This window comes from Dendrobates tinctorius, unplaced genomic scaffold (genome assembly GCF_039654945.1).
Source record: "Dendrobates tinctorius isolate UK_male_01 unplaced genomic scaffold, ASM3965494v1 ptg000090l, whole genome shotgun sequence".
Taxonomy (NCBI): Eukaryota; Metazoa; Chordata; class Amphibia; order Anura; family Dendrobatidae; genus Dendrobates; species Dendrobates tinctorius.
In genome coordinates, this window is record NW_027361758.1 from 1,697,389 (window position 1) to 1,724,801 (window position 27,413).

Sequence of the window (27,413 nt, forward strand, 5' to 3'; positions counted from 1 at the left end):
CTTCCTTTAGGGAAGCACGAATGGAGGCCAGAAAGTCTCTCATGTCTCCTTTAGTAATAGGAGACAGGTTGCTGTGAGTCTCAGAAGCCCCCCTCCCCCCAGAGCCACCCGATGAGTGGGAGGAAGCTGAAGGGGAAGCTGCAGCCATTTTACCTGCAGCATGTGCAGTTTGTCCTCGGGGTTGGAAGTCCGGGAGCTTCGGCGGGGAACTGCGTTTCTGCGCTCTCCCTCGGGTCATCATGTGCCCAGGACCTTCCAGGAGCCGTTACTGTGCACAGGGAGGAGGAGAGGTAATATAGAGTGCTGTTATTAGCCGGTTTAAGTCCAGAGAAACAGGAGTCTGTGAGTTATGTGGCCTCTCTGGTCTGCATGCAGGCCACGCCCCCACCTACCCTGTTCCACCGCCGCGCGCCGCTCTATCTTCTGGGTCTCTGCAGTGACTGTTCAGGCAGAGGGCGCACACTAAACACGTCATCGCACCCTCTGACTGGAACGTCACAGCCAGAGGATGCGGAAGACAGAGCGCCGCGTGGCAGTGGAACGGGGATAGGTGAATATCGCATGGCTCTCCCCATCCTCCTCGTCATACTTACCCACTCCTGGCGCGTCTCTGCACTTCTCTGCTTCTCAGATGGGCTCCGGCGCCGCAGCTCTTCCGGTGTTCAGCGGTCACGTGGTACCGCTCATTAAAGTATTGAATATGCGCTCCACACATATTAAAGGAGACTTCTGTGTCTTTTATTCAATTAAAGGATTTTTTGCTCGGTGCCTGTTTTATTTACAATTTGACTATGGAGTTAGTAATAGGGGCGTCTTACTGACACCTCTCCATTACTAACCCTCCCCCCCAACTATTACCCACTTGCCACAGCTACAGGGCTAAGTGGCTAAGTGCCTGAATGTTAGAGATGCGCATTTTCTGGGGTGGCTGAGAGCTGATGTTTTTAGCCAGAGGGGGCCAGTATCTATGGCCCCTTCCTAGGCTACTAATATCAGCCCGCATCTGTCTGCATAGCCTTTGCTGGCTATTAATTATAGGGGAACCCCACATCATTTTTTTTTCTTTAGGGTCGCCCATTTTAATAGCCAGTAAAGGCTAAGTATACTGCTGTGAGCTGATATTAACAACCTGGGAAGCTCCATGGGTATTATCCCCTGCCCAGGCTATAAACATTGATCCTCAGCCGTTGGCTTACCCTCTGCTGATTATAAAAATTGCGCAGGAGCCCACTCCATTTTTTTTTTTTTTAAATAATCTTCTATTAAATACATGTCCAGTAATTTGCACAAACTGTACTAATTGTATTTGTCAGTGACCTCTATATATCTACCTATTCTGTATGTATTTACTGTATGTAATCCATCTCTTCTATCTTGTCGGCTCCTGCTGTGATTTTATACCACCGCGGCTGCTGAATTACCGGCTTTTCTTCTATCTCAGTAAAATAAGTACACGTGTGTGTGTGTGTATGTATGTATGTATGTATGTATGTATATATGTGTATGTATGTGTGTGTGTGTGTGTATATATATATATATATATATAATCTAGATTATGGCCCAATGCTATCGCATCGGGAGGATGCGATAGCATCACACCTCTTGCCATGTTAACCCTCAACACACACACTCCTCTCACCTTTCACCATCTCCACTCACTCTTTCACTCCACATACGATCCCTTCTCTCACTCCGTCTCTCATACTCACGCCGTCATCGCCGCTGCTCTACGATCCCTGACATCTTCCGCCGGCGCCATCCTGGATCCAGACGTTGTCTACGCTGGTGACATGTTCTTGCGGCGACGCCATCTTGAGTATCGTGAAATCCCGCGATAATCAAGATGGCGTCGCCGGAAGAACATGTGGACGACGTCGGGATCCAAAATGGCGTCGGCGAAATCTCGCGAGATTTCGCCGACGCCATTTTGGATCCCGACTGCATCCACGCCGGCGACATGTTCTTGCAGCGACGCCATCTTGAGTATCGCGGGATTTCGCCGATCCAAAATAGCGTCGCCGCAGGAACATGTCGCCGGCGTGGATGCGTCGGGATCCAAAATGGCGTCGGCGAAATCTCGCGAGATTTCGCCGACGCCATTTTGGATCCCGACGTCCTCCACGCCGGCGACATGTTCTTGCGGCGACGCCATCTTGACTATCGCGGGATTTCGCCGATCCAAAATGGCGTCGCCGCAAGAACATGTCGCCGGCGTGGAGGACGTCTGGATCCAGGATGGCGCCGGCGGAAGAAGATGTCAGGGATCGTAGAGCAGCGGCGATGACGGCGTGAGTATGAGAGACGGAGTGAGAGAAAGGGTCGTATGTGGAGTGAAAGAGTGAGTGGACGTGAGAGGAGTGTGTGTGTTGAGGGTTAACATGGAAAGAGGTGTGCGGTGACGTCACCGGTTACAACTGGACGGAAGTTGTTACAACCGGAAGCTGCTTAGGGCATTTATTATTATAGATGTATAATCTGTCAGTGTGATTTTTACTGTAGCAGCATATGAATTACTGGATTTGCAAAGGACACTGGTGCGTAAAAATCGGAGTGCGAGTACTGTGCATTTCTTTTATCGCGTTCATTGACTTGCATTGGCGAGTCTCGTCTGAGATACACAGCATGCTGGGATTTTTTTCTCAGTCCGATTTCAGCTGAGAAAAAAATCGCAGATGAGGTGAATAACATTGGTCAGAGTGCAATCCGATTTAAATTTTTTTTATCGGATTGGAATTGTCCGTTTTTCCCGCAAGTGAGTATGAGCCCTAAGTCATCTTTCCATGACTTACATGCCCATATGGATGGCTTGGGAGGTTTGACCTACTGACAGATTCCCTTTTAATAACTACTAAGAAAGTGGTAAGTAATGGTCTGTTGAGAGCAGCTGACAATTTAAAATTGATATTCTGCCTTGCCAGAAAATGTTTCCTTTCATGGAAAGTATATTCATTTGCTTAAACTGACATTTTGGGAGTGGGTAGAGATCCTTTTTAATAGAGTAACAGCTTTCATCTCTCTCTATGAATCAGTCTTGGCTTTATGGACGTATCAGAAGCCATATGCTCGTGTCTTTTATGTGCTGAATCAGTAACCTTGTATTGTAAAACATTTCTTTGCTTATGGTGTATCTTTATTTCTAGGGAACAAGTGAAACCATATCCATAACATCTGATACCGACACCACAGACCTGCTGGTGAGTAATGTTGGTCATTTCCGAAACAAGGGCAGGATAATGTCAAGTGATGTTATAAGTACTTCTAAATAATTCAGGGTTGTACGCCACCTGCCTAATGCATTGAGGAGTAAAGGGCATACATGATTAATATCATGATCACTTGGTAAAAGCACACTGGGAATCCTTCATAGTTGTCAGATGTCTCGTAGCCTCTGTAAATAATTTCCATAAACCTTGCATTCTAATACTTGGTTTATTCTCTAAGGCGAGTGACCTATCAAAGAAACAAGCCAGAGCATCATTATCAGACTTATCAACGCTGGAGGAAATAGAAGGGCTAACTATTCGACAACTAAAAGAAATTCTGGCCCGCAATTTTGTCAACTACTCAGGATGCTGTGAGAAATGGGAACTTGTGGAGAAAGTCAACAGACTGTACCGAGAGAATGAAGAGAACAGAAAGTCGCGTATGTTGAGACGTTTCTTTGGTTTTCGATCAACTTTATTTAGTACACAGAATTATACTAGTCTACTCATGAGTATTGCATCCTAGATTATACATTTAACATTTTATCTTTTTAATACCATGTTTAATCATTTCATAGGTCTTTTTTTTTTCTTGCTCTCTTTTCAGTGGAAAGCTTAGTATCCAGACATGACCCAGGTTAGTCAGTTGTCTTTTTTTTTTTTTTTTTTTTTCCCAATTCTGATTATTTTGCCTATCTAGAAATAGAAAATGCAGAAGCCATTTGAAGGGTCGTTTTCTGCTGTCCTGATTGACAGTTCTAACCAGCCGCATGACAGTGCCACTGGCCCGAATTGTGTGCTCGCAGATAGTGCAAGCATCAGAGGAGCACAAGAGGCAGTAAAGTACTTGCAAGCTCTATAGAAAAGATCTTGTAAACACTACGATCCTTTCATAGGAGAAAGGCCAGGCCACCTCTGTTAGGTTGAAATGGTGGCTGGTGATCTGGCAATGAACAGGACACAACAATAAAAATTCCTCCATTCTTGAGATTGGAGGCGATTTGTGATATGAAGTAAATTGCAATATGGGTGGGCTTCAAAGGAGACCGATCGTAGGTTCAAGTACCAAAAAGAGACTAATAAATACAGTGAAAACAAAAATTTAAAAGTATAAAGAAAAATAAGTTAAAATCTTCCCCCTGTTCCTATATTAACAATGAAGATGGGGAAAAAACATATTTGTTATCGCTGCGTCCAGAAAAGTCAGAAAAAATATTGTAAAAATTAACAAGGTTGATAAACACCATAAACAGAAAAAAATCCAAAACATCAAAATGGCATTTTTTTGGTAGCTACAAAAAATGCTGTAACAAGTAGAGCTGGGCAAACCCGAACAGTAAAGTTCGGCGTCCGTACCGAACACCTACTGCACAGACACGGACTTCACCAGGAAGTCTGTGTTACTGTTCGGGCTTGGCTGCCTGAACGTCTAGTGTTTGTCGCGCTGTCATGTGCATGGCAGCATGGCAAACATCGCTTCTGATCGGCAGTGAAATCATCCCTGCCGGTCAGAGAGCCACGGTTCCAAAAGACAGCGTGAGCGCCAGCTGTGATCGGAGGTATAAAGTTTACCTCTGGTCACTGGCGTCAGCTGATGGGACTACTGATCCCATCATCCGACACATGCAGCCGCTAAGAACAGTGATAGCAGGAGCAGCTGATATAAATAAATAAATTAAAAGGCATGGATTTCCCTGTATTTTTGATAACTAGCCAGGCAAAACTCACAACTAGGGCTGCAACCCTCAGCTTTCAACTTCAACTAGGCTGGTCATCAAGAACAGAGGGGCTCCCATGCTGTCTTTTTAATTATTTAAATAATTTAAAAAACCAGCGTGGGGTCCTCCCCCATTTTTGACAACCAGCCTTGCTAAAGCAGACACCTGGGGGCTGGTATTTTCAGGCTGGTACGGGGCCATGGATATGGCCCCAGCCTAAAAATAGCATCCCGCAGCTGCCCAGAAAAGGTGCATCTATTAGATGCCTGGCAATTGGGGTTAATATTTGTGGGGTTGATGTCACCTTTGTATTGTTGGGTGACATAAAGTCCACGGATTAATAATGGAGAGGCGTCTATAAGACACCTATCCATTACTAATCCTATAGTTGTATTGTAAATAAACACACATCTAGAATAAAGTCCTTTATTAGAAATAAAACAAAACAATTTTCCATTTTTATTTAAAAATAACAAACACAGTTATATTCGCCTAACACCTAATACCACCGAAGCCCTTGATCTCCTGTAATAAACCAAAAGTAAAAAATAAATATGATCAGGGTCATTTGGATGTTCTGGGTTGTCATTATGATTTAAAAAGAGAAAACACAGTAGTTTGACAATAAATGACTTCACCCAACAACTAACCATGAGTGGAGAAAAAGTTTTGGTGTTATCATTCATATTCTCTGAAAAAAGGCCCAGAAGGCAAAAATTCTGTCGGGATATGTAAACTTTTGAGCACAACTGTATTAGACTGACAGACAATCCTGCCAATATTGGTATACGTTAATCAAGTGTGTGTGGGGACTGCAAATACTTTCCCCATTCCTCATAGTAAACCTAAGCCTGGTCCTAATCTTAGTCAAAAACCTAGTCCTTACCCTCATACTAATTATAGTTTTAACCACCATCCATTTATTAACCATAGTCCTAACCCATGTCAGTCTTATTCTTAGCTGTAACCCTAATCTTAGTGTTAAGCAAAGTTAGGGTTAGAAAAAGTGTACAAATGTAACATTTATAATCCTAATATAATTTCCTTTAAAAAACATAATTTCCTTAAAAAGCTGTACATTATTATTTTTTTTTTTTTTTAAAAGGGGTCATTTTTTAACTTAGGAAAGGTCTCCCAGTGAGTCTGTGTCTCCTGTCCTAAAATTGCAAGTGAGAGAGTCAGTGATCAGACACAGGAAGACACAGAAAGAATGGGAAGCTGTGGTAGGACAGAGAAAGAATGGAGGAGTTGTGGGAGGAGATGGGTTGCTAAATCAGTAAGTGCTGCAGCAGTTGTGATGAGTTTATCAGCTGGTCGCTGCTCTCTGCGTAGACATAGAAGATAAAGTTCTCAGTATAATAATAATACATTTTATTTCTATAGCGCCAACATATTCCGCAGCACTTTACATTTCAGAGGGGACTTGTACAGACGATAGACATTACAGCCTAACAATAATCACATAGATCATAACAGATACCAAGAGGAATGAGGGCCCTGCTCGCAAGTTTACAATCTATGAGGGAAAAAGGGGAGACACGAAAGGTGGGTGGTAACAATTGCCCTGATTGTTTGGACCAGCCATAATGTTAAGTGTGTAACAGTACGGACACAGAGGGCTAATAGATGCATAAAGCATGTGGGAACATGATACGGGGAACCTGGTTAAGGTAAAACTTTTGACTGTGCCACACAGGGATAGTTAGGTTAATGTGTTGAGGCGGTAGGCCAGTCTGAATAAATGAGTTTTCAGGGCACGCTTAAAATTGTAGGGATTGGGGACTACTCGTATTGACCTGGGAAGTGCATTCCAAAGAATTGGCGCAGCACGTGTATAGTCTTGGAGACGGGAGTGGGAGGTTCTGATTATTGAGGATGCTAACCTCAGGTCATCAGCAGAACGGAGGGCACGGGTAGGGTGGTAGACAAACAAGGGAGGAGATGTAGGGTGGTGCTGAGCCATGGAGTGCTTTGTTGGTGAGGGCAATAAGTTTGTACTGGATTCTGGAGTGGATGGGTAGCCAGTGTAAGGACTGGCACAAGGGTAGAGGCATCGGTGTAACGATTGGCGAGAAATATGATCCTGGCTGCAGCATTCAAGACTGATTGGAGGGGGGAAAGTTTGGTAAGAGGGAGACCGATTAGAAGAGAGTTACAATAGTCCAGATGAGAATGAATAAGAGAAACAGTAAGAGTTTTTGCAGAGTCAAAGGTAAGAAAAGGTCGAATTCTAGAAATGTTTTTGAGATGCAGATAACAAGAGCGAGCCAGTGATTGGATGTGGGGGGTGAATGAAAGCTCGGAGTCAAGTATGACCCCAAGACAGCGGGCATGTTGCTGGGGAGTAATAGTGGAACCAGACACGGAAATGGCAGTGTCGGGTATAGGTGCATTAATAGAGGGAGGTAACACAAGGAGTTCAGTCTTTGACAGGTTCAGTTTCAGATATAGTGAGGACATGATGTTAGACACAGCGTTTAGACAATCGCCGGTGTTTTCTAGAAAGGCTGGCGTGATGTCAGGAGAAGAAGCGTATAATTGGGTGTCATCAGCATAGAGATGGTACTGGAAACCAAATCTTCTGATTGTTTTACCAATAGGGGCAGTGTACAAGGAGAAGAGGAGGGGGCCTAGAACCGATCCTTGAGGATCCCTAACAGTAAGGGGAAGATGAGAGGAGGAGGAACCAGCAAAAGATACAGTAAAGGAGCGGTCAGAGAGATAGGAGGAAAACCAGGAGAGAACGGTGTCCTTGATGCCGATGGAGCGGAGCAAAGTGAGGAAGAGCTGATGATCCACCGTGTCGAATGCTGCAGAGAGATCCAAGATAATTAGCATGGAGTAGTGACCGTTAGATTTAGCTGTTAGTAGATCATTAGAGACTTTAGTGAGGGCAGTTTCAGTAGAGTGTAGAGAGCGGAAACCGGATTGGAGAGGGTCGAGAAGAGAGTTATCAGAGAGATAGCGGATCAGACGGGAGTGGACCAGGCGTTCCAGGAGTTTAGAGATGAAGGGAAGATTAGAGACAGGTCTATAGTTAGCGGCACAGTTTTGGTCGATGAATGGTGTTTTAAGTAGTGGATGTATGATGGCATGCTTAAATAAGGAGGGAAAGATACCAGAAGAGTGACAGAGGTTAAATATTTTAGTTAGGTGAGGGGTAACAGCAGGGGAAAGGGACTGGAGCAGATGTGACGGAAATGGGTCCCTGGTGCAAGTGGTTGGGCGAGAAGGTGCAAGGAGCCTGATTACTTCTTCTGTGACTAGTTCAAAATCAGAAAGTGAGCTAGATGCAGTGGGGGAGGGAGGACAGTGCATGGTATGAGATGATTGGGAGATAATTTCCTGTCGGATATGATCAATTTTTTCTTTGAAGTAATTGGCCAGATCGTCAGCTCGAAGCTCTGTGGTTGGGGCCTGCACTCTTGGGTTGAGCAGGGAATGAAAAGTGTCAGAGACGTTTAGGGTTATTGGACAGTGAAGTGATGAGGGTGTTGAAATAGGTTTGTTTGGAGAGGTAAAGGGCAGTGTTGTATGTTCTAAGCATGAACTTATAATGGATGAAATCTTCGTAAAGATTGGATTTTCTCCATAGACGTTCAGCACACCTGGAGCACCGCTGTAGGAAACGTGTTTGCAGGGTGTGCCAGGGTTGTTTCTGTCTTTGTTGTGTTGTTCTATGTATAGGAGGTGCAAAATCATCCAGGGCAGTTTGAAGTGTTTCATTGTAATGCTTCAGTGCAGAATCAGGACATGAGAGGGAGGAGATAGGGGCCAATGAAGACTGCAAGTTCATCGTAAGTTTCTGGGTGTTAATGGCCTGTATGTTTCTATAAGTATGGACAGTGGGGGTGACCTGAGCGGCCTGGCAGTTCTTGATAGAGAATGAAAGAAGGTTGTGATCAGAGAGTGGGAGAGGGGAGTTTGTGAAATCATCCACTGCACAAAGCCGAGAGAAGACCAAGTCGAGGGAGTTTCCGTCTTCATGCGTTGGAGAATTAGTAAGCTGTGAAAGGCCAAACGAGGAGGTTAGAGATAAAAGGTGAGTAGCAGATGGGGAGAGGGGAAGAGCAATGGGGATGTTGAAATCGCCCATGATGAGGGTAGGGATGTCACAGGAGAGAAAATGTGGAAGCCAAGTGGCAAAATGATCCAGGAACTGATGGGAGGGGCCGGGAGGACGATACACTACCGCCACTCGCATGGAGAAGGGGGTGTAGAGTCTGACAGCATGGACCTCAAAAGAAGGGAAGACTAGTGAGGATACTTGAGGGATAACCTGAAAGGTACATTTTGGTGATAGAAGCAGATCAACGCCTCCACCTGCTCTTTTGTATGATCTTGGGGTATGAGAGAAGTGTAATCCCCCATATGAAAGAGTAGTGTCTGACTGCTGGATCCAGGTTTCAGTAAGAGCCAGGAGGTTAAGAGAATTAGAAAGGAAGAAGTCATGGATGAAGGAGAGTTTATTACACACTGAGTGAGAATTCCAAAGGGCTCAGTTAAGAGAGACAGAAGGCATGCAGGGAATATTAATAAGATTAGAGGGGTTTCTGAGTGTAGCAGTTGGGGGGTTTGACTTTCTATAACATGGGCGACCAGGGTTGGGAGCAATGTCTCCTGCGACTAGGAGGAGGATAGAAAGAGTGAGCAGATGGTTGAGTGATTTGTGGGAGCGTCTCTTATGTTGAATGGTGGGACTGAATGGATATGTGCAATTTAACAAAGTGAAAAGAGTGTGAGTTCTATACATAGAAGAGGAAAGGAGTGAGGGGCCGATATGGATGGAGTGTAGAGAGTTAATGCCAGGGCGGTGGATGTGTGTGAATGCAGCGGCCAGGATATAAATTACACAAATGCATATGGTATATATTTGTTGTACTCCAAATGTACAGGGAGTAGATGTATATAAATGTCTTACCTGTCTCCTGCCCTGTCTAACTGCCATGTTATAACTGCCAGTACTTTGATAAACTGTACTTCGATAAAGTGTGCATAAATGCTCCTCCAAGCTAGGTCTGAATATATAGAAATCTAAGGCATAGATTTTTTTTCTCTCTCTCTTCTCGTTAATCAATCAAACTAAACTAAACAGCAGGGCACAATAAAGGTAATTATCAGACAAACCAATGTCCAGGCCTACATGCATCATAAACCACTTTGAAAAGTTTCTTGACCTCAGAGCAAAAGGGGACAAGCAGAGTAAGTTGAAATAAATATATACCAGATATAAGCTTGCAGAGTTGAAAAGACATATAGAGCATTCAGAATTAACTGCTTGCTGACATTGAATGGAGGAGTTGATTCAGAGCAGAGATTGAAAGAGGTGGTTACCTGTATGAAGAGAATAGAGATGCGTGTCACATTTCATCCATGTTATAACTGCCAGTACTTTGATAAACTGTACTTCGATAAAGTGTGCATAAATGCCCCCTGCATGCATAATGAGCTTTGTCATCTCTGCTGTGCCCTGTGTAGATAGCAGCAACCAGATGACAAACTCACAAATGATGCTGTCTGCCCTCACAGTAGCCATTGAGCAGACAAAGCACTTACTGAATGCTTCACTGTTCTTTTAGCTTTCTGAGGGAAGCTGGAGGAAATCCGTAGACACCAGTAGATGTGGGAGGACAGCGTAACAGGAGAGCTTTAGGCTGTGTGCCCACATTGCGTTTTTTAAGCGTTTCCGCAGCGCTTTTAGACAAGCGTTTCTGCTGCGGAAACGCTTGAGAAAAGCACCCAATGTAATCATAATGGAATCCGCACATGTTGTCCTAATGGTGCGTTTTCCGCTGTGGAAATACTTAGCAGAAAAAAAACGCAGCATGTTCATTAATTTTGCGGAAACTCGTGCTTTTCCGCATACATTCAATTGTATTGCAAAAACGCATAGCAAAACGCATGCAAAAACGCTTAACAAAAGCATCAAAAACGGTTACAAAAGCGCTTCATAAAACGCATGCGTTTTCCCGGGAAGAGGGTGTGCGTTTCCGCTCCGGAATATTCTGCATGAAAAACGCTACGTGGGCACATAGCCTTAGATAAAGAGGTGGGGGAGGCTGACCTGGGACTGGAGGGGAGCTGAATCGGTGACATCCATCGCTGCTGCCAGTACAGAAAGCACAGCACTTGCAAGGAGTTTGTCATCTGGATGCTGCAGTCTGTGATCGAGGTGACTCTCAGAAACACTCGCATCGAACGCTGCCTATGTACAGATCATATAAATAGCAAATAAAGGGGAAAAATTTCTGGTTGTATATTCCCCAATCACCAAAAATTCACTGTTAATCTGAGAGATGGCAAAAAAGGGGAAAGAAAACTTAACTTTTACTTAATTATTTTAAAAGTATTTTGCACAAAAATGGAGCAATCGGTGATACAAATCCCATAGAATCACATATAAACACATACAAAGCCCTTCCTGTCCAGGAAGAGAGAGGTTATGACAATGGTCATCTATATATATATAATCGTCTTATGTCTGTCTGTCACCGAAATCCCGCGTCGCTGAGTGGTCGCCACCAATTAGCTACAGGCGCAGTCTGGCGCAACGCTCAATTGGGCACAGGGCTTAATCTGTAAAAAAGAGAATTAAAATAAAAAGAAGGTTATAATCACCTTCCGACGGCCTCCGATCTCATTTCCACGAGCCCGTGCTCACGGTCCCTGTAATGCTTTGCGCCTTAGACCAGAGATGACGTCACTCTCGCGAGAGCGCGACGTCAGCAGCGGTCTAAGCCGCAAAGCATTACTGGGACCGCGAGGCCGGGCACATGGAAATATGTAAAAAATAGAATTAAAATAAAAAAATAGTTATACTCACCTTCCGACAGCCCGTGATCTCCACTCCACGCGCCCGGCACCTTCCGGTCCCAGTAATGCTTTGCGCGAAGGGTCTGAGATGACGTCACTCTCGCGAGAGCACGACGTCATCAGCGGTGTTTCTCGCAAAGCATTACTGGTACCGGAAGATGCCGGACGCGTGGAGTGGAGATCGCGGGCCATCAGAAGGTGAGTATATAACTATTTTTTATTTTAACAGAGACCATGCATACCAGGAAAGGGGGGTGAGGGGACCATGCATACTAGGAAAGGGGGGTGAGGGTAACCATACATACCAGCAAAGGCGGGTGAGGGGACCATGCATACCAGGAAAGGGGGGTGAGGGTGACCATGCATACCAAGAAAGGGAGGTGAGGGGACCATGCATACCAGGAAAGGGGAGTGACGGGACCATGCATACCAGAAAAGAGGGGTGAGGGGGACCATGCATACCAGGATTGGGGGGTGAGGGGACCAAGCATACCAGGATTGGGGGGTGAGAGGATCATGCATTCCAGGATTGGAGGGTGAGGGGGTACCATGCTTACCAGGATTGGGTGGTGAGGGGGGACCATGCATATCAGGATTGGGTGGTGAGGGGGGACCATGCATATCAGGATTGGGGGTGAGGGGGGACCATGCACACCAGGAAAGGGGGGTGAGGGGGACCAAGCATACCAGGATTGGGTGGTGAGAGGACCATGCATTCCAGGATTGGAGGGTGAGGGGACCATGCATACCAGGATGGGGGGGGGAGGGGTAACATGCATATCAAGATTGGGGGGTGAGAGGACCATGCATATCAGGATTGGGGGGGTGCATTATTGCATTATTATTAAAACTTCATAAATAAACTACATACATATTCTAGAATACCCGATGTGTTAGGATCGGGCCACCATCTAGTACAATATAAAGGGCCAATATGTCAATTACGGTACTTAACATTTGGAAGTAGCATGCGAATCAGAATTCTGGCTGAAGAAAAAAAACCCAAGTCATAAGCATTAAAAAATGGTAATAAAAGCAACAATCTCACAGATTTTGTGCTTTCTGAGATTCTCATCTCTATTTTCCTCTGCCACTTCTGAAAAAGGTCCCAGTATTTTGCCTGTTCACAGGTTGACCCTGAGACTCCTGCCCTTACAAGGGCAGTCTATAGCTAACCCTTTTCATGCTAGCCTGCCCTAGACTGACCCTATGTGCCTCCCGACTCATTTCCTCAGTTGATTCATCAAGGGAATGGCACATACATGCTTTATCAGGAGTAGTGGGCATTACATCCCTCCATTCAATTATATAAAATAAGGCAATGACATCCACTTCAGTGGATACATCCTTTAAAAAGCATGCATTAGAGACAAATGGAGACACCTGATTAAACAATACCAAGATTTATCCATTTAATCAAATCGCCATATAAAGGCACCCAACATCCTGGGGTGCACTTTTGTTGCTCCATACCAGTCAGAATCACAGACACAAAAATCCATATTATTATTATTCATTTTATAGCTCCATTTATTCCATGGAGCTTTACATGGGAAAAAGGGGCATACATAGACAAATGCAATAAACATGAGCAATACAAGGCACACAAGTACAGAAGGAGAGAGGACCCTGCCCGCGAGGGCTCACAGTCTACAGGGGATGGGTGAGGAATACACTAGGAGAGGGTAGAGCTGGTCGTGCGGCAGTTCAGTAGACTGAAGATCACTGCAGGTTGTAGGCTTGTTGAAAGAGGTGGGTCTTTAGGTTCCTTTTGAAGGTTTCCGTAGGTAGGCGAAAGTCTGATGTGTTGGGGTAGAGGGTTCCATAGTATGGGGGGAAGCATGGGAGAAGTCTTTTATGTGGTTGTGGGAAGAAGAGATAAGAGGGGAGTAGAGAAGGAGATCTTGAGCTGATCGAAGATTACGTGTAGGTAAGTACTGGGAGACCATGTCACAGATGTATGGAGGAGACAGGTTGTGGATGGCTTTGTATGTCATAGTTAGGGTTATGAACTGGAGCCTCTGGACAATAGGAAGCCAGTGAAGGGCTTGGCAGAGAGGAGACACTTGGGGAATAATGGGGAGACAGGTGGATTAGTCGGGCAGCAGAGTTTAGGATACATTGGAGTGGTGCTAGAGGGGGAGGCCAGAGAGTAGGAGGTTGCAATAGTCAAGGCGGGAGATGAAGGCGTGTACGAGGGTTTTAGCAGTTTCTTGGTGAAGGAATGTACAGCTCTGGGAAATATTTTTGAGTTGGAGTCGGCAGGAGGAGGCAGGGGCTTGGATATGTGGCTTGAAAGAGAGGACAGAGTCGAGGATTCACCCCGAGGCACCGAGCATGTGGGACTGGGGAAAGTGAGCAGCCATTGACATTGATGGATAGGTCTGGTGAAAGGGTAGAGTGAGATGGAGGAAAGATAATGAATTCTGTTTTGTCCATGTTCAGTTTGATCCCTCACCTTTCCAATCGCAAGGGCCGGTCCTTCCATGTCTCAACCTCCCTATATTTAGGTTAATGAGACCTTAATGCACATGGTTCCGGCATATACTCCTCAGTACTCCTCATTTCCAGAGTGTGATTTTATCATAGGTTTTATTGGTAGCTTTTTTGGACTACCGTATATAGAATGTAATGAGGTTCAGAACTTGGATAAAGCAACTAAACGTCAGCTGCTCGTTAAGACCGGGGATACCGTATTGAGGCAAAATTTCCACCTTGCCTCTTTCTTCAGAATAAAGCAGTCCCAATCACCCCCTCTCAGGAGTTTCCCCCCTTTCTCAATGCCCATGAATTTTATCACTGTCTTGTCACCAACATGGACCCCATTAACATGTCACACAATAGGGGGTGCACTGGGAAGTGATGTGTTGAGGAAGCGTATGCGTTCCAGCGCTCCGAAAATGGCGTATATGCCAGAACCATGTGCGGTAAGGTCGCGTTACCTAACAATACAGGGAGGTCAAGACATGGAAGGACCAGCCCTTATGATTGGACAGGTGAGAGGTCAATGAGAAGGATTTTTGTGTTAGTGATTCTGATTGGTATGGAGCCACAAAAGTGCGCCCCAGGATGTTAGGTGCCTTTTATAAGGCGATTTGATTAAGTGGATAAATCCTGGTATTATTTAACCAGGTGTCTGCATTTGTCTCTAATGAAGGATTCTTTTTAAAGGATGTATCCACTGAAGTGGATGTTATTGCCTATCTTATATTACTGGATTGAGGGATGTGATGCCCACTACTCCTGATAAAGCATGCATGGGCCATTCCACCAGTGAATTGATTCTTTGCGGAAACTAGTCAGGAGGCACACAGGGTCAGTCTAGGGTTGGCTAGCGTGAAAAGGGTTAGCTGTGGCCTGCCCTTGTAAGGGCAGGAATCTCGGGGTGTCTGGGTCAGCCTGTGAACAGAGACAATACCAGGATCTTTTTTCAGAAGAAAATAGAGGGGAGAATCTCCGAAAGCACAAAATCTGTGACATTGTTCCTTTTTCTACCATTTGTTAATGTTTGGGTTTTTTCTTAGCCAGAATGCTTACTCCCATTCTACTTCCAAATGTCAAGTAGCCCTTTATATTTTATGATCATTGTCTTATCCTCTCTTCCCGGACAATTTCATATGAATTAAAGAGTTTTGTCAGTCAAGGACTAACAGATGATCACTTACAAAAAGTAGTATGGATGACATGGTGGGATGAGGTGGAGGAGAGCTGAAATGTTCTGACACATTCCCTTTAAGTATTGTTGGATTATCTCCAGACTTAACCTTAGGTGAGTTATGTTTTTTTTTTGTTTTGTTTTTTTTTTTTTTACTGTCTCCGCTTTAGTTTAGTTTTCTTTTTTATAGCAAGTGCGACCAAAATGATCAACACCTAGTGACCAAATAAATTGTGCAGGAAAATTGTAAAGCTGGATATGGATGTTACTTTACTGCCCAAACTTTATCCCAGTTCTATAATCCTGTACACTGAGGAATGTTGGAAAACTGTTGTGACCAGTCATTTTAGTAACTGCTGCGATTGAATACTGAAATAGCACCAAGAAGGAAGCAGTCAAAAAAATCCATAAAATTCACAATTTTATTGAAATCACATATATAAAGGACACAACAGTACATGGAATGGGGAAGAGAAATATCCAAACGTGCACAGTGGTGCAAAGGATCAAAACACACTGTGTCCACAATCCCAGGATAGTAAATATCTATCCCCAATAGGGAAGTTAGAGGCAGCTTATCATGGGCACACTGATGAATAATCAATATCTATCCCTAATAGGGGTTTAAGCAATTCATCATACACACATCAGTATATAGGCTAAAAGCTCAACCCTCACTGCTGCCCATAGTTCCCCATCAGGGCATAATAGAAAAGTCTACAGAGCAAATGCTCAAAAAAAGCGCCCTGACAGCATCATCAGTATTGAAGCAACATCAGTTGCATAGATGCCTAGAGGACAGACCCCTATACGGCGGATGTTAGAAATAAACATAACAGTACAAGTGCTGTGAAGGCGTCATTACCCGGGTCTAGTGGAGGCGGTGTGGTAGATCCAGTCCCCAACGCGCGTTTCGGAGCCGTGGCTCCTTCCTCAGGCCCCCTGTAGGAGCCACGGCTGCGAAACGCGCGTTGGGGACTGGATCTACCACACCGCCTCCACTAGACCCGGGTAATGACGCCTTCACAGCACTTGTACTGTTATGTTTATTTCTAACATCCGCCGTATAGGGGTCTGTCCTCTAGGCATCTATGCAACTGATGTTGCTTCAATACTGATGATGCTGTCAGGGCGCTTTTTTTGAGCATTTGCTCTGTAGACTTTTCTATTATGCCCTGATGGGGAACTATGGGCAGCAGTGAGGGTTGAGCTTTTAGCCTATATACTGATGTGTGTATGATGAATTGTTTAAACCCCTATTAGGGATAGATATTGATTATTCATCAGTGTGCCCATGATAAGCTGCCTCTAACTTCCCTATTGGGGATAGATATTTACTATCCTGGGATTGTGGACACAGTGTGTTTTGATCCTTTGCACCACTGTGCACGTTTGGATATTTCTCTTCCCCATTCCATGTACTGTTGTGTCCTTTATATATGTGATTTCAATAAAATTGTGAATTTTATGGATTTTTTGACTGCTTCCTTCTTGGTGCTATTTCTAAACTGTGCAGTTTTCCTATTTAAGTCCCTATATATACAGTGCCTACAAGTAGTATTCAACCCCCTGCAGATTTAGCAGGTTTACACATTCGGAATTAACTTGGCATTGTGACATTTGGACTGTAGACCAGCCTGGAAGTGTGAAATGCACTGCAGCAAAAAAGAATGTTATTTCTTTGTTTAATTTTTTCTTAAATTGTGAAAAGTTTATTCAGAGGGTCATTTATTATTCAACCCCTCAAACCACCAGAATTCTGTTTGGTTCCCCTAAAGTATTAAGAAGTATTTCAGGCACAAAGAACAATGAGCTTCACATGTTTGGATTAATTATCTCTTTTTCCAGCCTTTTCTGACTATTTAGGACCCTCCCCAAACTTGTGAACAGCACTCATACATGGTCAACATGGGAAAGACAAAGGAGCATTCCAAGGCCATCAGTGACAAGATCGTGGAGGGTCACAAGGCTGGCAAGGGGTACAAAACCCTTTCCAAGGAGTTGGGCCTACCTGTCTCCACTGTTGGGAGCATCATCCGGAAGTGGAAGGCTTATGGAACTACTGTTAGCCTTCCACGGCCTGGACCGCCTTTGAAAGTTTCCTCCCATGCCGAGGCCAGGCTTGTCCGAAGAGTCAAGGCTAACCCAAGGACAACAAGGAAGGAGCTCCGGGAAGATCTCATGGCAGTGGGGACATTGGTTTCAGTCAATACCATAAGTAACGTACTCCACCGCAATGGTCTCCGTTCCAGACGAGCCCGTATGGTACCTTTACTTTCAAAGCGTCATGTCAAGGCTCGTCTACAGTTTGCTCATGATCAATTGGAGGACTCTGAGACAGACTGGTTCAAGGTTCTCTGGTCTGATGAGACCAAGATCGAGATCTTTGGTGCCAACCACACACGTGACTTTTGGAGACTGGATGGCACTGCATACGACCCCAAGAATACCATCCCTACAGTCAAGCATGGTGGTGGCAGCATCATGCTGTGGGGCTGTTTCTCAGCCAAGGGGCCTGGCCATCTGGTCCGCATCCATGGGAAGATGGATAGGACGGCCTACCTGGAGATTTTGGCCAAGAACCTCCGCTCCTCCATCAAGGATCTTAAGATGGGTCGTCATTTCATCTTCCAACAAGACAACGACCCAAAGCACACAGCCAAGAAAACCAAGGCCTGGTTCAAGAGGCAAAAAATCAAGGTGTTGGAGTGGCCTAGTCAGTCTCCTGACCTTAACCCAATTGAAAACTTGTGGAAGGAGCTCAAGATTAAAGTCCACATGAGACACCCAAAGAACCTAGATAACTTGGAGAAGATCTGCATGGAGGAGTGGGCCAAGATAACTCCAGAGACCTGTGCCGGCCTGATCAGGTCTTATAAAAGACGATTATTAGCTGTAATTGCAAACAAGGGTTATTCCACAAAATATTAAACCTAGGGGTTGAATAATAATTGACCCACACTTTTATGTTTAAAATTGATTAAAATTTAACTGAGCAACATAACTTTTTGGTTTGTAAGATTTATGCATCTGTTAATAAATCCTGCTCTTGTGTGAAGTTTGAAGGCTCTAACTAATTTGCATCTTATCAAACCTGCTAAATCTGCAGGGGGTTGAATACTACTTGTAGGCACTGTATATATAATATACTTATGTGTATGTGGAAATATGATGATTTCTTGTACTTCTTTGGGCTAGTTACTTCTTGCCCCCACATATACTATGTCTTTTCCCTGTTTATTTCATTGCGATTGAATACTGTATTGTTGTACAGTACAATTTCATGATCCCACCCATGAGGTATCGCATCTCTAGCCACTGTGACCGACCTTTGTATTAGTCATTCATACATTTGTCTCCAACCCTCTTCCCCCATGTTCTTTCTTTTTTTTCAGAGAGGGATCGGCTACAGTTGACTTGTAACGATGATAACCTTTGTCGCATCTGCATGGATGCCGTTATTGACTGTGTTCTCCTGGAGTGCGGCCATATGGTGACCTGCACAAAATGTGGCAAGAGAATGAGCGAATGTCCTATCTGCCGGCAGTACGTGGTGCGGGCTGTTCATGTCTTCAAGTCTTAAGCGTCCAGACCAAATAAAATACAAGTGCGTGATGGTTCTATGGCCTGGAGATCAAAGTGTGTACAAAGAAACCTTGTTATATGTATAATGTTTGAGTGAACTGCTAGATGTGTTTTGTACTAAATTAACAGGTAGGTTTTGTTTATGAGCTATGTGAGGTTTGGTCAGAAAATGCATGCGTGTGTTTGGAAATCTGGAATGGATGACTATTCTTATCAATAAAATCAATATACTTGTTGGAAACTGGACTCTGTGCATTCAGAAAGTGGAGATTTAAATTATTTTGTACTCTGCTAGATAAAAAAAATGCTGAATTCTTTGTAAGAGAACCATTGTCCATTAATCTGACTACCCTCTCTCAATCACCGTCTTGCCTCCTTATAAAATGACACTTATGCTCGTCGCTGTTCTGCAGCTCCTGTGAGCTTATGTCACATGATCCATGTGGTCAATCAGTGGCCTCTGCACTGTCTCCTTCGGACGTCCGGAGGAAGTTAGGAGGAGCTGCGGCTGCTCTCACTTCCTCCAGTTATCTGATTTGTCCAAATTAGGAGAAAAACGATGCCTAAACTATCTTGTGGATTACAGGAGAGGATGAAATCTGAAGGACCGTCTGGTTCATAGTCATCTTCGAGTGGATCTTCCAGATCCTACATGGCTAAATAGTACCAATTTTAAGGATACTTACAGATGCGGATCATGCAAGGCTTGTGACTTCGTTGCTAAAGGCACTAGTTTTAACAGTGATACGACAGGAAAAGTTTACCATAATAGGGAATTTATCAACTGTCACACTGAAGGTATTGTATATCTGGCTTAGTTTACCTGTCCGAAGACGTATGTACTAAAAACCACACGGGAGTTTAGAACATATAGGGGACATTAGAAGGAAGGAAGATACCCCTATATCCAGGCACGTGTGGGAATTCCATAATGGTAATGCCAAAGAGATCAAATTTCAGGGTGTTGAAAAGATTAAAGCATCCCCTAGAGAAGGTGATTTGGATAATAGTATTCTGAGAAAAGAGGCCCAGTGGATATTTAGGTTGATGACTGTTAATCCATTGGGTCTAAATGAGTGTATTTCCTACACTCCCTTTATTTACCGTAGTTGTCTTAGAGCTCTTTAATAGACAGCGTCATATCATCAACATTGGTATATGTTGCCTATATGTGAGTAGGAGGTAAAAATAAAATAATTATATATTGCTGATCATCAGTTCAATTTATATACTTGGGTGGGGGGGGGATTGGTACGTTTGTGATACATTTTATTAAGGGATGTAGCAGTATCATTATCGGCTCTCCCATGTGGTTATCACCCCAGTTGTAGTGATGTGATTTTAAAGTAAGGTTAGTGTTTACATGGTGATGAGGGTGGGTGTAATATATGCTGAAAATAAATCAAAGGAGGGTTCACCTTTTATATTGGTATTTTTTTTCACCTAGTGTAATATGATATTCTAGTCTATTGATGTGTAATGTTTAGCACAGTCATATTTATTCGTTGTTTTCGGATATAACTCTTAATATAAGTCTACGTTTTGCATGTTATACTGTTAGTTTTAAGTATCGTTTGTGGCGCTGGTGGTTATGAATTTAGCGTTACCTCTTGCAGTCTCTTCCTTGAATCTATCTGCATTAATGTTACCTAGGGACAGCCGTCACTACATGTGGCTGATTCTCATTGGCCTCCTGTTAAGAGAGCCTCTGGTAGGTCAGTTTCTGTGTGCGACAGTGAGGGAGGCGGGGTGTTTATTTAAGCCCGGCATTTGTGCTGTCGCGCGCGGCTCTCATCGTGACGGTAATAATAAGCTCCAATGTAAACATGTAAGCACAAAGCTAATAGGGTTTAGCCTCCTGATGTACCCTAATGAAATATTGTAGGGCAAAATGCGTTGAGAAGATACTGCAGGGATGATTTAAGCATAAATCGCGGCCTAATATCTTGGGCAGACTGTGAACATACTAGTCCCGATATAAACATAGGGACGGGCGCTACTGCATTTGAGTGATAGAGCCTTGACAACACGGCTCTTCATTTCTGGCAGAGTGTGAATTTTATTCCCCTCTAAATGAATGGGATAGCATGTGCCTATGATAGGTTGCATCTATAGTGGATATAGGAGCCATTGTGTGGTTAACAGATTGACACTATATGATGCTGAATCGCCACTCCTTCTGAGACCATGTTCAGTATAATAGCACCTTAGCTTATTGACAGTCTTGACAATTGTCAATTTATTGGGGGTAATGTGCAATAATAGTAGCACTTTAGTTTACTGACAGCTTGTTTGGGAATTGGCTGTTAATAAATAGAAATGAGAATATGGTATTTCTTGATAAGAGTTTAGTGGAATAGCTATCAAATGTTGCCCAAGAGATAGAATACCTGGAGATTAGGGATGAGCGAGCATAATCGTGGGTATTCGGTACTTAGCAAGTAATGCGGTACTCGGTACATAACGAGTATTTCACTACTCGCCTCGCACGATTTGGTTCTCCCGCCCAGCATTTGCCAATCACAGTAATGCCGCAGCCTTCTTGGTTGTGGGCGGCATCATAGGTTATGACTCATCATAGCCTGGCACTAAAGGGGCCTTTACACATAGCGATATCGCAAAAGCGTCACCGATTTTGTGACGCAGCAGCGATATCGCTAGCCATATCGCTATGTGTGATACTTACCTCCGACCGGCTCCCCCGCTGTCTGTCGCTGATCGCGCAGGTCCATTTCTCGTCAGGTGCTTCCTGCTGGCGCCGACGAGCGACGCGTGGATGCGGGCGGGAGGACGTCAGGATTGCCGCGTCTGAAAGGTAAGTAACGACCGCTGCTGCGTCGCTACATCGCTGTGAGATCTGCCTGTGTGGCAGCTCACTAGCGACCATTTAGCGCTGCACCAGCGATCCTGACCGGGTCGTATTGTTGTCGGGATCGCTGGTGCATCTCTAAATGTAAAGGGGCCTTAAGCCCTGCCGCTGCCATTTTCTGCACATTGCATGCAGAACACAGCTAGTGTAGGGAGAGTGTGACCAGCTGCTAGGGAGAGTTGTGTTTTTTTGTGCAAATCATCCAGAAATCCTCTGTAAAACCCAAAAGCTCTTTTCAGAGCTGAAAGTATAAGGTCAGGGACTGAGTAGTGACAGTTTTCCCAGCTTTCTTTGGGGTCACATTTACCCCTGCAGGGCAGTTTTTTTGTGCTGTTGCAGTGCTGTGTTTACAGCGAATCGGATGCACGCACGGTACAGCACAACTGACATGCAGCCAGCACCGCTGTTTTGTGTGGTGTCTGGGGTGCGTATTTTTGCCTTAACGCCTTCCTGATATCTGATGTACTATCCCGTCCACGGGACCCGGGCCCCTATGCCCATGGATGGGATAGTATGTCATAGCGATCAGCGGCACTCATGGGGGGAGCGCCGCTGATCGTGGCCGAGTGTCAGCTGATTATCACAGCTGACACCCGGCACTATGTGTCAGGGGCGGTCACGGACCGCCCCGGGACGTTAACCCCTGGCACACTGCGATCAAACATGATCGCAGTGTACTGGGGGATTAGCGAAGCATCGGCAGGGAGGGGGCTCCCTCCGTGCTTTCCTGAGACCCCTGCAGCAGCGCGATGTGCAGCGCTGCTGCGGGGGCCTCCTTCCCTGCAGGTCCCTGCATCCAATATGGCTGCGGGGGCCTTCAGGGAGGCGGCTTCCTGAGTGCCTGCAGAGGGCAGGCACAAGGAAGCCTTGTGCAGCGCCTGTCAGACCGCTGATCTGTCACAGCGCTGTGTGATGTGTCAGATCAGCGATTTGACACATGACAGTGATGTCCCCCCCTGGGACAATGTAATAAAGTAAAAAAAAAAAAAAAAAAAAAAAAAAATCGCTAAATAAATAAAAATATTCCCTAATAAATTCATTTTTTGTAAATAAAAAAAACCGTACACATATATGGTATCACCGCGTCCGTAACGACCCGCCCTATAAAACTGGCCTACTAGTTAACCCCTTTAGCAAACCCCTTAAAAAAATAAAAATAAAGCAAAAAACGATGCTTTATTATCATACCGCTGAACAAAAAGTGTAATAACGCGCAATCAAAAAGACGGATATAAATTACCATAGTACTGCTGAAAACGTCATCTTGTCCCGCAAAAAATCAGCTGCCACACAGCATCATCAGCAAAAAAATAAAAGAGATATAGCTCGCAGAATAAAGCGATACAAAAAGTTTTTATATAAAATTGTTTTCATTGCATAAAACCGCCAAAACATAAAAAGACATAAATGAAGTATCTCTGTAACCGTACTGACCCGAAGAATAAAACAGCTTTATCAATTTTACCTCACGCGTAAATGCATCCCCCAAAAGAAATTCTTGAAATGCTGGTTTTTGTTCATTCTGCGTCCAAAAAATCAGAATAAAAAGCGATCAAAAAATGTCACGTGCTCGAAAATGGTACCAATAAATATGTCAACTCGTCCCGCAAAAAATAAGACCTCACATGACTCGGTGAGTCAAAATATGGAAAAATTATAGCTCTCAAAATGTGGTGATGCAAAAACTATTTACAATAAAAATCGTCTTTACGTATGACAGCTGCCAAACATAAAAACCCGCTATAAATAGTAAATCAACCCCTCCCCCACCTTTACCACCCCATCAGTTAAGGAAAAATATTAAAATTAAAAAAAAAAAAATGTTACTTTCATTTTCCCATTAGGGCTAGGGTTAGAGTTGGAGTTATAAATGGGGGGTTTCCACTGTTTAGGCACATAAGGTGCTCTCCAAACGTAACATGGCATCTGATCTCAATTCCAGCCAATTCTGCATTGAAAAAGTCAAACGGCGCTCCTTCCCTTCCAAGCTCTGCCATGCGCCCAAACAGTGGTTTACCCCCACATATGGGGTATCAGCCTATTCAGGACAAATTGCAAAACATCTTTTGGGGTCCAAGTTCTCCTGTTACCCTTAGGAAAATAAAAAATTGGGGGCAAAAATATCATTTTTGTGGAAAAAAAATGATTTTTTATTTTCACACCCGGGCGTTATAAACTTCTGTGAAGCACTGGAGGGTTCAAAGTGCTCACCACACAACTAGATAAGTTCCTTGGGGGGGTCTAGTTTCCAAAATGGGGTCACTTGTGGGGGGTTTCAACAGTTTAGGCACATCAGAGGCTCTCCAAACGCGACATGACACCCGCAGACCATTTCATCAAAACCTGCATTCCAAACACTACTTCCCTTCCAAGCCCCGATGTGTGCCCATACAGTAGTTTTCTCCCACAAATGGGGTATCAGTGTACTCAGGACAAATTGGACAACTTTTGGGGGTCCAGTTTCTCCTGTTACCCTTGGGAAAATAAAAAAAATTGGGGACTTAAAGAACATGTTTGTGGAGAAAATGATTTTTTTTTTTTGTTTTCATGCCCGGGCACTATAAACTTCTGTGAAGCCTTTGGGGGTTCAAAGTGCTCACCACACATCTAGATAAGTTCCTTGGGGGGTCTAGCTTCCAAAATGGTGTCATTTGTGGGGGTTTCCACTGTTTAGGCACATCAGGGGCTTTCCGAACGCGGCATGGCATCCGATTCAAATTCCAGCCAAAAAAGTCAAATGGCGCTGCTTCCTTTCCGAGCTCTGCTATACGCCCAAATAGTGGTTTACCCACACATGTGGGGTATCAGCGTACGCAGGACAAATTGCACAATAACTTTTGGGGTCATGTTACCCTTGGGAAAATAAAAATTGGGGGTGAAAAGATTTTTGTGGAAAACAAATATGATTTTTTAATTGTATGGCTGTACGTTATAAACTTCTGTGAAGCCCTTGGGGGTTCAAAGTTCTCACCACATATCTAGACAAGTTCCTTGGGGGGGTCTAGTTTCCAAAATGGTGTCACTTGTGGGGGGTTTCCACTGTTTAGGCACATCAGTGGCTCTCCAAACGTGACATGGCGTCCGATCTGAATTCCAGCCAATTTTGCATTGAAAAAGTCAAACGGCGCTCCTTCCATTCTGAGCTCTGCCATGCACTGAAACAGTGGTTCCCCCCAAATATCAGGTATCAGCGTACTCAGGACAAATTGCACAATAACTTTTGCGTCCAATTTCTCCTGTTACCCTTGGTAAAATAAAAAAAATTGGACCTGAAGTAATTTTTTTTGTGAAAAAAGTTAAATGTTCATTTTTTTATTTTTTTTTAAACATTCCAAAAATTCCTGTGACGCACCTGAAGGGTTAATAAACTTCTTGAATATGGGGGTGCAGTTTTTAGAATGGTGTCACTTTTGGGTATTTTCTATCATATAGACCCCTCAAAGTGACTTCAAATGTGATGTGGTCCGTAAAAATAAAATGGTGTTGCAAAAATGAGAAATCGCTGGTCAAGTTTTAACCCTTATAACTTCCTAACAAAAAAAAATTTTGGTTCTAAAATTGTGCTGATGTAAAGTAAACATATGTGAAATGTTATTAAGCTTTTTGTGTGCCATATCTCTGTGCTTTAAGGGCACAAAAGTTCAAAATTGGAAAATTGCGAAATTTCCGTTTTTTTCACAAATAAACGCAAGTTATATCAATGAAATTTTACCACTAACATGAAGAACAATGTCATGAGAAAACAATGTCAGAATCACCGAGATCCATGGAAGCGTTTCAGAGATATTACCTTATAAAGGGACAGTGGTCAGAATTGTAAAAATTGGCCCGGTCATGAACGTGCAAACCACCCTTGGGGGTAAAGGGGTTAAACCTCAGGTCAGTTTTTTGTGCTGTTGCGGTGCTGTGTTCACAGCGAATAGTACGCACGCACTGTACTGCACAACTGACACGCAGCCAGCACCGCTGTCTTGTGTGGTGTCTGGGGTGCGTATTCTTGCCTTAACCCTCAGGGTAGTTTTTTTGTGCTGTTGCGGTGCTGTGTTCACAGCGAATAGTATGCACGCAACTGCACTGCACAACTGACACGCAGCCAGCACCGCTGTCTTGTGTGGTGTCTGGGGTGCGTAATCTCGCCTTAAATCTCAGGGCAATTTTTTTCTGCTGCTGTGATGCTGTTTGTAAAACACAAAGCAGTACTAGGCTTTGCGTAGTGCTACCTTCCACAAAGCACTAACTGCTCCTTGTTCCCAAATATCAGCATCTGAACATCTGCAACTATAGCAGAAAAATCCAAGATTCCTAAAAAGGCTGTTGTGAAGGGACAGGGACATGGAGTCGTTGGTGCCCAACAAGGCACAGAGTCTGGGAGACCGAAGAAGGTTGATGCATCTAGGTTCCTGGTGAAATTTCCCGGTCTGGAACATAAACGGGCCTGGAAGCCCGAAGAACAAGAGCAGATACTGTCTTGGATGGCTGATAAGGCCTCAACGAAATGTTCTAGCAGCACCCAATCATCCATGACAAAACAATCTACTGTCCATACAGATAACGCTGGGTCATCCTATTCTCAACCTGTTCCTAGTTCATCACCTGGTCAGGAGTCACAGGAAACATTTGATCCCAACCTTGGTCACTCCGAGGATCTGTTTGATCAATTTCCTTGCATTGCCTCTGGCCTCTCACCGCATGACATTGAAGAGGAATGTGAGGGGGTATAGTCTGTTGATGATGGCCAAATATTTGAAACCCGACGGCCAGAAGAAAGCCACTTTAATCCACGTGATATACCGGGTGAAGAGGTGGAGGCTGATGGTGATGACACACAGTTGCCATCTGGCCAGTCGCCAATATCAACACGGAAGTAGGATGACATGGACGACGAGGTGGTCGATGATGAGACCACCGATCCGACCTGGACCGTTGGCACGCATAGCCAGCACAGCAGCACAGAGGATGAAGGTGGATATGTAGCACCAACAAAGGCACCAAGGGCTACTGGTTTGAGCAGAGTGTAAAGTGTGTCAACTGTTGCCAAGAGCAATCCCTCTGTGCTCCAAGTCAAGGCAAGGGTGCGTTCAGCCGCTGTCTGGAAATTTTTTTCCGATAGTCCTTCTGAACCAAATGTCATCTGTAGCATCTGCCATAGGAAGCTGAGCAGAGGCCAGGGCAAAGGCAACCAAAGCACCACCAGTATGCAGAAACACATGGCAGCCAAGCACCCTAGTCAGTGGGCTGAACAACAGGGTACCAAATCAGTGTCTGTGACTGCGGGTCAAACCACTGCCATGTCGCCTGTGATACGTCCTTTCCAATCTGCTGGGCAGGAATCCGGTGATCATCATACCTCTTGCTCACAAGCTGCGGTTGCACAGACATAGGCTACTACAACCTCATCCACTTGTTTGTCCCAGGAAAGCGTCCAATTGTCCATGCCCCAGCTGTATGAAAGGAGGCATAAATACCAAGCCACGCACCCACAAGCACAAATACTGAACGCGCACATTGCCAAGTTGCTAGCCGTGGAGATGTTGCCGTTTAGGCTTGTGGGGACACAGTCTTTCCGTGAT

General features: G+C 44.4%; 1 protein-coding gene across 4 annotated transcripts in view; it reads left to right on the forward strand.

Annotated features, from left to right (window-relative positions):
- The window catches only part of RNF34 (ring finger protein 34), a 65,000-nt gene extending 45,785 nt beyond the window's left edge, over positions 1-19,215 (forward strand). For 3 of the 4 annotated variants that reach the window (XM_073585974.1, XM_073585975.1, XM_073585973.1), the window contains 4 exons: positions 3,141-3,194; positions 3,442-3,643; positions 3,811-3,840; positions 18,785-19,215. In XM_073585974.1, the coding sequence (XP_073442075.1) occupies positions 3,141-3,194; positions 3,442-3,643; positions 3,811-3,840; positions 18,785-18,972 (474 nt within the window). In that variant the 3' untranslated portion in view covers positions 18,973-19,215. The remainder of the gene's footprint in view (positions 1-3,140; positions 3,195-3,441; positions 3,644-3,810; positions 3,841-18,784) is intronic. The other variant, XM_073585976.1, reaches the window with a different exon arrangement.
- Positions 19,216-27,413: the final 8,198 nt, after the last annotated feature.